At 27.7% G+C, this 12,533-nt stretch overlaps 1 protein-coding gene across 1 annotated transcript; it reads right to left on the reverse strand.

Annotated features, from left to right (window-relative positions):
• Positions 1 to 3,368: 3,368 nt before the first annotated feature.
• LOC129292492 (very-long-chain 3-oxoacyl-CoA reductase 1-like) lies at positions 3,369 to 6,102 on the reverse strand. Its single transcript, XM_054930042.1, has 3 exons — positions 5,330 to 6,102; positions 5,084 to 5,153; positions 3,369 to 3,817 (listed from the first exon to the last, which is right to left on the reverse strand). Exons 1-3 carry the CDS (start codon positions 5,968 to 5,970, stop codon positions 3,560 to 3,562), a joined length of 969 nt encoding a protein of 322 aa, XP_054786017.1. The 5' UTR covers positions 5,971 to 6,102; the 3' UTR covers positions 3,369 to 3,559.
• Between the last annotated feature and the right edge of the window lie 6,431 nt (positions 6,103 to 12,533).

Here is a 12,533-nt window from a genome sequence, read left to right on the forward strand (position 1 = left end):
AAATTAAAAAAATTGAGCAAAAATGACAATTAGGGACCCCCAAGGCTATTAATTATAATTAAGGATCCTAAATTATTGAAATTTTAATAATAGACCATGATACTTACTTGGAATTAAAAATATACATGAGTTTACAAAATTGCCCTCCACTTGAAAATTAAAGAAATGACACTGCTGAAATTATTATCATATAAAGAAAATATTGTTAATCTCAATTGAAAAACTAAAGAATAATAATTGAGCATGGATTGCTTCTCAATATAAAACTAAAATTTACTTTTGAAATTTTTTAATGACACTTGTAAATATAGAATAGTTGTTATTTAAAAATTTACTAAAGTCACTTTTGAATATGAACCTAATCACTTATAAATTTTTATGTTTGTTAATATATAGGCAGATCGCTTGAAAAATAAAAAAAAATGACATTGCTAAAATTACTCTTATGAATAGAAATATTTGTTAATTTTAGTTACGAAACTAAAGAGTAATAGTTGAGAATGTATTGTTTTTTAATATAAAACTAAAATTTATTTTTAAAACTTTCCAATAGCACTTGTAAATATACAATAACTATTTGGAAATCTACTAAAGTCATTTCTAAATATGAACTTAATCAACTATGAATTTTTACACTTGTTAATATATAGACAGACCACTTGAAAAAAAATGACATGGGATTGAAATTTTGTTAATTTTAGTTAAAAAACTAAAGAACAATAGTTGGAAATTGATTGTTTTCTAATATGAAACCAAAGTTCACTTTTGAAACTTTCCAAAGGTACTTATAAATATAGGGTTCGTTTGGATTTCAGTTGGATATAATAAATTATGAAAATAATTGATTAAGTAGTAAATTTTAATCAGAATTGATTATGTTATAATGCAACCTGTTTGGATATTAAAATTGATTTCAACTGCGCAAATTATCATAAAATACATTGCTTTTTGAAATTAAATTATTAATAAAGTTGCATTTAATATTAATAAATTTGTTAAATTTTATTTAACACAATTATGAATTATTTACAAATTATTTATTATTAACATGGTAAAATGGAAACCAGAAGCAGGTATGAATAGATTAACAAAAAAATCAATTTCAGCATGTTTAATCGATTATGTCATTATTATGCTATTTGGCAAATTTTGTTTTGAAAATCGATTAAACCCCAAAAATTGATTCTTGACGCAAACCAAATGGGCACATACAATAGTCATTTGAAAATTTATTAAAGTCACTTTCGAAGAGTATTTTAAACTATTCATATTTTTTTAGTTCCAAGTAAAAATCATATTCCATTATTAAGATTTCAATAATTTAGAGCCCCTAATTGTAATTGATGACCTTAGAGGGCCCCTAATTGTCATTTTTGCAAAAACTAATACATGGTCTTTCTTTTTTAAAATTTTAAATTATATTTTTACACTTTATTTCAAGGATAACCAAACTCTTAAGCTAGGTTTGGTAGTGTGAAATCCTTAACATGGAAAAGGAATTGATGTAGGAATCCAAATGCATTAATTATATTCCATCCTTGCCCTTATGGAATTGGGTCAAACACCCTGGAATTCAACATTTTTTCTCTTCTAACCTTAAACTCTTCATCCATTGTTGTCGAACTCTGCAACCGTTATTGGTTCACTGCCATTAATCTACTACCTCGCTTTGTTGTTGGCAATGAGAAAGGAAGGGAGCACCATCACAATTCACTGCCATTTAACTCCATCACTACTATCGCAAGTTGCCATGGAACAGCAACAATAAGCTTCTCGGATCTCCACCTTTAGTCTCCATCAACGGCGATAATCCACCTTAGATTTGTCAACGACTAACACCTACTATAAACCATTGAGGAGGACAAAAGATCTTTGACGACTCGTCGAGCTATTTACTACTATCGTAGGTTTAGCAAATCTTGAGTTTCTTCATTGTTGAGATGCTCTCCACTAATCTCTTCGATCTTCTTCACAAGTTTAGTAGCAAATTGCATATGATATATTTTTGTAATTTGTTTTCAAATTTGTGAAACAAGTATTTGTGATTTCTGGATATAGTCGATTATATAGGTTATGATATGATTCTGATTTCTAGTTCAATTTTAAATATGTGGCTAGCTTTGATTCCATAGTAGACAACAGTTATTTTTCAATATTAAGGGTATTTTGGACTTTTGCTAACATAAACACATTTTTTTAAATAAAATTTTATTAGGATTACATTCACTTACCAAACATATATTCATAATCCAATTCTATTCTGATTTTGATTTTGATTTCGATTCCAATGCCATAAAAAACTCTTCCATCATACAAAACGAGGCTATAGTCCTTTAAGTTTGTCTCAATTATCAATTGATCTCTTAAATTTAATTTTTATCTATTTAGTCCTTCACATTTTCTTAAATTACTAAGTTGGTCCTTTAAATTTTAAAATACAAATTGACTTTCAAAATAATCTAATGTTAAAATATGTCAATGATTTGACATGTATATGTAACTAAATGAGAATTAATTAGCATTTAAATCAATCTAATTTTACTAATATAGTCCATCATACTACATTTTATTCTTTTATTCTTTGAAATTTTTCAATATATTTTTCCCTACATAAATAATTAAACTTCTTTCTATTAATTTACATAGATATTATCAATATTCCAATATCTATATTAGTAGATTTTAACAGTGTTAAATTCTTTTTAAACAATAAAGACAAAATCTATTACTTAGGTAAATTCAAAGAACCAAATCAATAAAAATTAAATATATTAATTCTTGAAACTTTAAATTATTAATAAATAATTAATTTTTAAAATAAAAATATTTTTAAAGTTTATCAAAAATTGGTTTATTATTTTTGGTCAAAAGAGAAAAACATTGATTTAATACCATGTTCATATTTTTAATAATTTTTTATAAAAATTCTATATGTATACCATACCAATTATTTGGAATACATAATCTAATTATATAAATTTTGAATTGTAAAATTATATAATAGTTGTAAAGTTATATAATCTTGTAAAATTATAATTCTAAGAAACATCCTTTGCCAACATAATATATATATATATATATATATATTGGAAACTCACATTTTCGACCCGGCTGCTATAGGAATAAACTTAAGCCATTAACCGGCTACTTTTCTCAAGCTAAAAGCTCGTTGAATTTCTACCAAAGCAAATACTAAAGTAGATTTATGCATTCGTTTGTACATTAGAAGAGGTATCGTGTAATTTATACAGTCCAACCCACTTGGTAGAATAAAGTTTCTTCTTGTATTTGGACTTTAGAAAAGGGTGTGATGTTAATACATGTGAAGCTCAAGTCTATCTTTTTTTTTTTTTTTTGCCTTCAATCCCTCCACAAATATCCATGTTCATTTTTGCAAATATAGAACACTCACAGTCCACAAGTACAGTAAGCTGAAAACAGAAACATATAACCAGCATTTGAAACTTGAAACATATAATGAATGTGCTAACATTCTTGGGAAAAGACCAAGAAGGAGAACAACATGCTCTAACATTATAAAGAACTATCAAATCTTCAATCATTCCTTCTTTATTCTGGAGTCTTTGAGTTGGCCTCTCTTGCGGATACCAAGGCAGAAACCAAAGCGCCAAGTATCAATAATGAAGTCAGGCAATACAGATGTCAACGCCCAGAGAAGAGAATGAGGCCAATATGGCGTGCAACGAGGCTCATATCCTATCCACCTCAAACCTGCTTTTGCATATCCATCTGTTGATGGAACAAAGAACGACGATCTCCTTATTGATGCCATCTTCGTCGCCACGTATAAGGGAACCTGAGTTTTCAGAAATTTTTTACCACAAATAACACATGCATGGCCTGCTAATTGAAGAAGGTACTCTATGCCAACGGCAAGCTGTCTCAATAGCACTACCTCTCTTACCTACAAGAGGTCCTGAGTTTCGACCTCAGCATTGACATGATTGTGTGCATGTTTAATTTGAATGCACTTCTTTGATCCTATTTATAAAGCAAAAGGAGAAAAAAAAGTTGATCCTATTTATAAGGCACTTGTCAATTTTTAATGCTCTTCTTTACATCTTTTGTTTTATTAAATGCTTTGAATAAAAATATCAATAATAGAATTTAGAGGTAAAGATGAAAACTTATTAAATTTTAAGACAAAATTAATGAGATTTAAAGTTTTTTCTTAGTTTCGGTGAAACAAACTAAAAGTGATTTATAAATAGGATCAGAGAGAGTATAAAAAAAAAAAGCTATTCTTGCATATATGCAAAAGCCTATATATTCAGGTCACAACGATATCAATCAGAAGAGAAAATTTAGGAACAGGAAATAACTACTGGCATCTAAGGATCTTACACCTAATAATTCACAACTAAATAAGTTTTTGGTAAATTCAATCCATAGAAGACAATTAATTAGATGATGCTCAGACTAATCAGGTTTAGTAGATGAATGTTTATATGTTTGTTTATGACTGAAATCATCCACCTATATTTTGTAGAATATCTTAATAATGATCTCCCTCCATAATCAAGTAATTAATTATATGCAATTCATTTTTGCAAGTAGTCCACTATGATTGAGGCCGGAAAACATCTGAGATGGATCATTCTTTATCAATACCAGGTCAGAAACAGGCTTTGTTAGTGCACATAAGCTTGTAGTTTTTAAAAAAAAAGTGCTAATGAAGGGCAGAGAAGTAAGAAAGTACCCCCCCCCTTTGCATTAGAGGAGCCAGCACTTATGAATTGAAATTACAAACGAAATTGAATTCACAACCTCTCACTTCAACGGGAACTTTCACGTCTTCACTGGGTCGTACGCAAAAGAGTTTTGGTTAGAAGCACTAAATTGATGACTTCTTTGTTAAAAATCACTAATAAAGATTGAATATTATTTGCAAATAAACAATAGTCCCATATTAGACATATGCATACTCTTAATTTTTCCAAAATAATGTGATCATTTAAAGGAAAGCAAGCATATGAAATTTTTGAAAGAAGTACATAATTTTAAACAGAAAGAAAGAGCCAAATCAAAATCATAATCAAATTGTGCGTGTAAAAGATAATACCTGACATTGCACATCAATCCCACTCTTCTTGTACTCAACATATAAGCATCTCGAAAACTGATCGATGTACCTGAAAGAAATGATCAGAGCACCTCATTTCAGTACATATAAAACATAATATTGAAAATTAAGTCAATCCGGTAATCACTAAACTCTCTTGAACCAGCGCCCGTATAAAACAACAAATCAAACAAGAAACTAAACATAACACGTCATTGCTTGAAGTGAAACAATCAAGAAACTCACGCTTTTGTGCCTGCATATACAGAATAAAGTGGATCTGAAGGAATCACAGTAGCTGCTCCAGAGCCAATGTTTACTATTGCTCCCTTCTTCCTGCTAAGCATGCCGGGAAGAACAGTTTGTGTGACCTTTGTAGTACCCTCAACATTTATCTTAATCAGATTCTTCAAGAGCTCGTCATCTACTTCATGGAAAAATCTGGCATAAGGATACGACATTCCCACGTTGTTAATCAACACTCCCACATCCAATCCTTCAATCGCCTCACGAATCCTAACCATACCCTCTGAAAGATCGCCGGAAAAATCAACAACGACAGATTTAATCTGGATTTTCCCGAACTTGGCAAGAATCGAATCGGAAACATCCTTCAACTTATCAGGATTTCGACCCACCAAGACAAGATTAAGCCCTTTGCGAGCCAACTGAAACGCAAAACTCTTTCCAATACCGTCGGTGGGTCCGGTAACGAGTGCCCAAGCTCCGTATTTCTTCAGATTTTTGGGAGGCCTGAGAAAATTTGCGTACACCCATCTGACAAAAGCAAGTGAAAATTTCAGAAGCGAGAGGGAACCCAAAGCGCAAAGCACGAGAAACCAGGAAGGGTGATCAGTTTTCAGCTTATCGAAGAAACAAGACTCCATGTTCCTAGTGAAGCGAGTGTAATAGTGGACACAGAGAGAGAAGAAAGAGGGGATATAAGAGTTCAAATGAAGGAGAAGAAAGAGTGGAAGGTGGTGATAGTGGTGAGGAAGACGAAGGAGGTAATGGTATTTATGGTGGAAGGAATCGACGTGGGTGAAGTAGATGAGCGAAAAACAACCAACATTAAGAGTGGCGTCGATTGATTCGATGCAGAGTTGAAGAATTGCATTTAATGGATTAAGGGGCACCACATGGCGCGCGAAGACTGTGAATTTGGTTTGGCTCTGACCTGCTTTCACAATCAAAGCAGTTGTTCAGCTTTCAAGAAGTAGTTATGGCGTTTGGGAACCTACTAGTGGTCCTTTAATTTAGGATTTAACAATCAATTAAAAAAATATTTAATTAATTCAGAAAAAATTTTAATTAAGAATCATAAAATTTAATTATTAAAAGGTCTAAAAAATTTAAAACTTCACTTCAATCCAAAAAAATTAAGTGAAAATAATTTTAATGGTAAAAAAAATAAAATACTTTTTACTTATTATATAAATTATTAATTATTAATTTTTTTACTTTACTTATTAATTTACAATATGAGTTATAAATTATATACATTTACATGTTAATAATTATATAATACTTTATGTTAGTTGTTCAATCACAAACTGTATTATAAATTATTAAATTATTAATTTTATTTATTAATTTACTAACATTATTTATAAATTACTAATAGATATTATAACTTATAATTGATATTACTACTTTTGTGATAAATGAATATAATTTATAACTAATTTTTCATAGCAAGTAAAGTAACAAGTGAAATAAAAAATTAATAATTAATAATTCTGTATAATAAATAAAAAGTAATTTAATTTTTTTACTGTTAAAATTATTTTTATTTAATTTTTTTAAATTGAACTAAAATTTAAATTTTTTTAAACCTACTAGAAATTAAATCCCATCTATGATCCTTAATTAAAATTTTTACAATTATTAATGATTAATAATTAATTATTAACATTAAAGTATTCATTATTATTACTATTACTATTACTGTATTGTCTCTCGGTGCTACTAACTTTCTTTTCAAACTTTCAAGAATTATAAATTTCATCTCAAACTATATATAAAATTTACTTTTTAAAAGAATTTATAATCTTTTATAAATCATGTTTTATAAAAGTATAGATTATTAATTAATTTTATTCTTTCACAATTTTTAGGTAATAAATTAAACTGTTATAGAAAAAATTATTTTTAAAGATGATATATTTAAAATGATAAATTGAGAAAATTTTTCAGGCAGTATGAATAATTTAATTATTTTTTAATTTTAGTGAGAGAGTTATAAGTGATGTGTATATAAGATCGGAAAAGTAATTTTTTTAGGAGGAATGACATCAAAATTTATGTTGATATTTTTTATTTTCAAAGTGAGATGGAATTTTTTTATGAAAAAAAATACCCTTAATCAAACTTTTTTTTTTTTACAGAGGAAAAAGATACATGCCAAGACCTCTTAGAAAAAAAAAAAAAAAAAAGAGGTGGTGCAACTGTTGAGATAATAGCCATCAGTTGGCTTATGGATTATGTAGAAGTTTAGAGTTTGAAACTTAATATGCATGAAAGGAGAAGCCATTGGCATATTTCATCGATCTTGGTTGTAACATTTTTCTCATTTAAGTAATAAAATATTAAGTTTTCATTAAAAAAAACTTAATTATGTAACAAAAAATTCATGTAATGTTAAAGTATGCAAAAAAATTAAGAAAATTGGTTTCTCATTTTCAAAACTTACACACGTGTTGTACCAAAAAAATATATATACAAATATGTTTGTTGAATGCAAAAAACTATAGAATTGAAATTTTCATGGTATAATTTTATTAAGATGTTAGAAAACTCTTAGTCTTGAACAAATCATGCACTTGCTTGTTGCCACTCGCATAACGGGGCACTGATTGATTAAATTATTGTTGTTGTTTTTGTGTCCACCAAGCGCTTATCAGGTTATGAGCAATCCTAACTTTTTATTTCAATCTAAAATGATCTACCGTGCATTTAAATTAATTTTTAAATATTTTTAAATTTTTTTATTGAATAATAAAAATTAATATTAAATTTGGATTATTTAGAGTATATTTAAATAGCTAATTTGTAAAATTTATAAATTTATAATATTAAATTAGGTTATTCATATTATATATAAATTGTCTAGATTCTATCTAGATAATAAAATTATAAAATTATAAAAAAATTTAATATTAAATTGGAATGTGTAGATTAAATTTATACTGGCCATATTAGTAACAAACAGATTTATTAAAATTTTTTTATTTTTTTATTTTAATACATATATAATAAAAATAAAAATTTTAAATTTAAATGGTTTAAATCTCATCAAAAGTGATAAGTACTATAGTGCTTTTTCCTGATGAACACTGAAGACAGCCCAAATTTAATTTTAAAATTTTTGTATTTTTTATATTAATAAATAAAATATTTAAAAATTAATTTAAATGATAAGTAGAAATCATTTTAGGTTGAAATGGGTCTTGGCCTGACTAGTACTGCAAGGCCATGTTTGGTACATAGCATTGAGGGCTTAGGTCTGGGACTAGTATTGGGAATGGCCCAATTTAGTGTATTTGGTACAAGGTATTGAGTCTTACTTGGGTTTAAGCAAACCCACTTAGGAAGGATTACTCAAACCCACCTCCCTCTTGATATTGAGAAACCAGTCCCAGGATTGAAAAATTATTGAACAAAACTATCCTTGTTCAAAGTAATTTCAGACAAAACTGCCCCTCTAAATTTTGTCCAGATCTCCATCGCTGTGCGTCGTACAAAACTCAATCTCCATCGTCAATGATGCCCTTACTTCGTTGATCTCCATCATTCCATCATTGTACATCACCGATGAAGTCCCCAGTTTGTCAATCTTCTTCGATCTCTATCATTCCCTTAACATCCAAGAGATTCGTTGCTCCTTTAATTAATTTCTACCACATAGTAGTAATAATAACAAAAGCATGATTAAAAATTAAAAGAGCAGCAAGAAGAAGAATATGGGGAGGAGGAAGCAGAAGAGGAAGCAAGGGCATTTGATTTGACAGGTTGAAGAGGAAGAAGATAACTATGAGAAGCGGTGAAAGAGAGTGGTGAAGAGCAAAGGCAGAGACAAGGGGAGACAACGGCAGAGGCAAGGGGAGATGATAGTGAGGAGCAGTGAAAGAGAGTGGCCAAAAACCAGAGGCAGAGGCAAGATAAGGAGCGGTGAAGAAGATGAAAACTTGGGTTAGATGAGGGTTGGGTTATAATTTTTTTATTTTTATTATTTTAAAGGGTATCATTGTCTTTTTCTAATTTATGTTTAATTATAAAATAAAATAAAAATAAGTATTCCCTACAAATATTATTTCATACCAAACATAATTTTAAAGCCTCATTCTCATTTCCACTCTCAGTACCAATCTCAATCCCAATATCAATTCCAATCCCTCTAAATTGAGGTATGTGTACCAAATAGAGCCTAAGTTTGTACTCATCAGCAGACGCAATACTCAATTCCTTGCTATATTATACCATGGAGCAATTATGGGCCTATTTGAAATTGTTTTTGTTTTATTATTATGAGAATTGATGTTTTATAGAATATATTTTAAAAATAGTAATAAAAATGGATTTTTTTTTCATTATTCTTTGTTTTTCAAAACAATAATATCAAAACACCTAAAAAATATTTTTATTTTTCAGAATAATATTTTATTTTTTCTAAATTTTTTTTTAAAAACACATTATCAAATAGATTTTTTTTTTTGTCTTAGAGAATAGAAAACTGTTCCTAAAATAGGTTGTCAAACAAGCTCATCTTGTTGAAAAAAAAAAAATCATCTCAAAAGGACCTAACTTGTGAAGAAGTCAATTGGTCAAGTTATGGTTGATCAAACTATATTTTTTATATTAATAAATAAAATATTTAAAAATTAATTTAAATGATGAGTGGAAATCATTTTAGGTTGAAATGGGTCTTGGCCTTACTGTAAGTTTGTACTCATCAGCAAACGCAACACTCAATTCCTTGCTATATTATACCATGGAGCAATTACGGGCCTATTTAAAACTATTTCTGTTTTGATATTATGAGAATTGATATTTTGTAGAATATATTTTAAAAGTAGTAATAAAAATGGATTTTTTTATTATTTCTTGTTTTTCAAAACAATAATATCAAAACACCTAAAAATGTTTTCATTTTTCAGAACAATATTTTATTTTTTATTTTTTAAAACTTTTTAAAAAATACATTACCAAATAGATTTTTTTTATTTTAAAGAATAGAAAATTGTTCCTAAAATAGATTGTCAAACAGACTCATTTTGTTAGAAAAAAAATCATTTCAAAAGAACCTAACTTGCGAAGAAGTCAATCGACCAAGTTATGGTTGATCAAACTATGTTTTTAATTAGCTTTTAAACTATTTTTTTTCAAAAAATATTATGTTTTTAACTTTTAAGCTCTTATAAACTATTACCATTACTACTAATAATAAAGATTATATAATTTATGGATAACTTCAATTATTAAAAATTAAAAAATATTTAAAATTTGTCAAAATCTTTAATTCTTCTTGGCAACCAATGCCCATTACACATATCCCCAATGTCTCTGTTACTCTATTAGATGGGTCAACTGTAAAAAAAGCTTGTCGCATGAATAAGTCCTCCCTTTTTTGGTGGGCCAAATAGGAGCCCCACCTGTCGCCTAATTTCGATGTTTGAATGTGTGTCTTCATTTTATTTTGTAAATAATTCAACTTTCGCTTATATTTAGAAGAGCCATTGATTTGACTCCTCTAATCTATTTTTTTAAATGTTCCTATTTTGAATATCAAGTTAATCATATAAATTTTACAAGGCATATTAGTTGTGAAAAAAAGTTGGCATGTAAATTAGGTTGTTGATGTTGAATATACATGTGGATTAATAAAATTATAGATAAAACTAATATAAAAGTAAATATTTAAAATTTTATACGATGATAATAATATGTTTTTGACTATCAATATCTCAACTATTTAAAAATATATATAATTAATTATAAATGATTCTACAATATAATATTTTTAGTTAAATGACATTTTAGGAGAGTTAATTTTAAATTTTTAAAGGTAAAGGAGGTAATATATTATTTTAAAATTCAGATAAATTATATACATTTTAACCAAAAAAATAATGTTTCTTATAATATCAACCAATTGTTTTTTTTGAGTTTTGACAATTTCACTTTAAAGAATTGACAACCACTCTCCTAAAATTAAGAACTTTCATAGAAACATTTAAAAGCTAAATTTATAATATATATATATATATATATATTTTATTTTGTATAATATAACTGAAGGACTTTGTTAATCTAATGATCAAAAATCTTTTCGTGAGCCATGAGATCATAGTTTTAACCCCCTAATAACCCTAAAAGAGTTTATTACAGTTGACGACCTCGTTTGTGTTGGAACTCTAGTGACAACTTGTTACTCCAGTGACAATGATGCTTTTTTAATCACTGAAGGGTATTGTGACAATTGAACACCGTAAAATTATTTTCAATTAAGGACTTAAAGCATTTAATAAATTTTTAGACTATTGTGTACTCTGCATTTAATATGTTGATCTTGGGGTTCTAAATGATATTCTCCCCTCGTAAATGCCTCCATGAAAAAATATTTTTACCATTGTGCTCTTCCCTAAAATAATTTTGGACCATTTGACTCTTACCTCCCTTTTTTTTTTTTTAAAGAAAATTTAGAGGAGCAAGCATAACTAAACGTTACAAGTATGATTGAACTCACAAACTTTCACTTGTAGGCCAGTGTTTATCCTACTAGGCCATAAAATTATGGAAAAATGTCATTCAAAAATCATTATAGATATTTAATATCAAATGAGGACAAAAATCTTCTAAAATATTACTGTAGAATCAAGAGCTAATTTGAAAATAGTTTTATATAAAAAGACTATAATACCATTGCATTTCTTTTTTAATTGATCATTAATCATTCATTAATTAATAATATCCATTTACATTTGACAATAAGTCATTTGCTAATCGACAAGTCTATGAATTTGAAAGAGTTTAGTTGTATGAAGAGACAAGTGTAAATCATGTTTCAATAAGTAACATTCATTAATTAACAAATACTCATTCATATTTAACTAGAAACCATTCAGCAATTGACAAGTTTAAGAATATGAAAGAGCTTGATTGGGAAAAGAGATTATTGTATATTATATTTCAATAAGTAGTCATTCATTAAATAATAAATACCCATTTATATTTAATAAAAAATTATTAGCTAATTGACAAGTTTAAAAATATAAAAAACTTGGTTGTGAGAAGGGACATGTGTAAATTATATTTCAATAAGTGACCATTCATTAATTAATAAGTATCCATTCATATTTAATAAAAAACTATTCATTAATTGATAAGTTTTCTTTTTTTAAAAAAAAAACAAGAGTATTATAGTCCATTTAATCTAAAATTATTTTCGTAT

The sequence above is a fragment of the Prosopis cineraria genome, unplaced genomic scaffold, assembly GCF_029017545.1.
Source record: "Prosopis cineraria cultivar Desert tree isolate PC_DT_omini unplaced genomic scaffold, ASM2901754v1 PC14, whole genome shotgun sequence".
Taxonomy (NCBI): Eukaryota; Viridiplantae; Streptophyta; class Magnoliopsida; order Fabales; family Fabaceae; genus Prosopis; species Prosopis cineraria.

What these genes read in the sequence shown, in the direction of transcription:
- LOC129292492 (XM_054930042.1), bottom strand. Translation starts at nt 5,970, where the DNA reads ATGGAGTCTTGTTTCTTCGATAAGCTGAAAACTGATCACCCTTCCTGG. An exon ending in GTATATGCAGGCACAAAAGC is followed by an intron (nt 5,154 to 5,329) that starts GTGAGTTTCTTG and finishes CATTTCTTTCAG; the next exon opens with GTACATCGATCAGTTTTCGA. An exon ending in GGATTGATGTGCAATGTCAG is followed by an intron (nt 3,818 to 5,083) that starts GTATTATCTTTT and finishes CTGAAAACTCAG; the next exon opens with GTTCCCTTATACGTGGCGAC.